This window comes from Falco peregrinus, chromosome 13, assembly GCF_023634155.1.
Source record: "Falco peregrinus isolate bFalPer1 chromosome 13, bFalPer1.pri, whole genome shotgun sequence".
Lineage (NCBI taxonomy): Eukaryota > Metazoa > Chordata > Aves > Falconiformes > Falconidae > Falco > Falco peregrinus.
This window is the reverse complement of record NC_073733.1, coordinates 82,761-83,678: the sequence shown is the minus strand read 5'-3', so window position 1 is coordinate 83,678 and position 918 is coordinate 82,761. Positions and strand designations below refer to the sequence as shown.

At 62.7% G+C, this 918-nt stretch overlaps 1 protein-coding gene across 1 annotated transcript in view; it reads right to left on the bottom strand.

Moving 5' to 3' along the window:
* Nucleotides 1-380: 380 nt before the first annotated feature.
* The window catches only part of LOC129785581 (uncharacterized), a 19,603-nt gene continuing 19,065 nt past the window's right edge, over nt 381-918 (bottom strand). The window contains exon 12 of the mRNA XM_055818193.1: nt 381-882. Within this exon, the coding sequence (XP_055674168.1) occupies nt 381-882 (502 nt within the window). The remainder of the gene's footprint in view (nt 883-918) is intronic.

Below are 918 nucleotides of genomic sequence, written 5' to 3'. Positions count from 1 at the left end.
TTGGTAGACCCCCATCCCTCCTTCTTCCTCCCCCTTCCTCCCCTGGTCCCAGGAGACCCCTGGCAAGGAGACCCCCACCCTAGGGCCTTCATGCCAGGACACCCACCAGCCCCAGGGCTGACCCATGTCCAACCTTCTCCCCTCCTTCACCTCCACCCCAGGAGCCCCCCATGTCCCCCCCCCAGAATGGAGAAGCCCCACCCGAGGGACCCCATGGAGAGACACCCACTAGCTGGAGGGCTGGAGCCCATGTGGGAGGTAGAGGCAGAGGGTGGCCAAGGTGCTGGTGGTGATGGTGGTGGAGCCAGGACCCAACATCGTGGTGGTGGGAGGGGGCTGGGGCATCACCATTGTGACCCTCATGGTGGCATCCGAAGGGCTCACTGGTGTGGCACTGGGATGAACCAGTGCTGGGGCAGCAGAGGTGGTGGTGGGGGTGGTTGGGAGGGTGGTCGTGGTGGTGCCTTCCGTGGAGGTGGCCGTGTGTTGCTTCCCATGGTGGTGGCCGTGGTGTTGCCTTCCATGGCCGTGGTGTCACCTTCCATGGGGCCGGTTGGTGGCACAATTGTGGTCTTGCTTTCCTTGGTAGTGGCCGTCATGTTGGTTTCCATGGCCGTGGTGTCACCTTCCATGGAGCCAGTTGGTGACACAACCGTGGTTGTGCTTTCCATGGTGGTGGCCGTGATGTTGCTTTCCGTGACCGTGGTGTTGCTTGCCAGGGTGGTGGCCACCGTGGCGTTGCTCTCCATAGGCGTGGTGACACTTACCACGGGGGTAGCTGGTGACACGGCCGTGGTGTTGCTTCCAACAGCTGTGGTGTTGGTTGGGGCCACCACCATGGCCGTGGTGTTGGTTGGGGTCACCACCGTGGCCATGGTGTTGCTTTCCATGGAGGGTGACCATCGTGGTGTTGGTTGG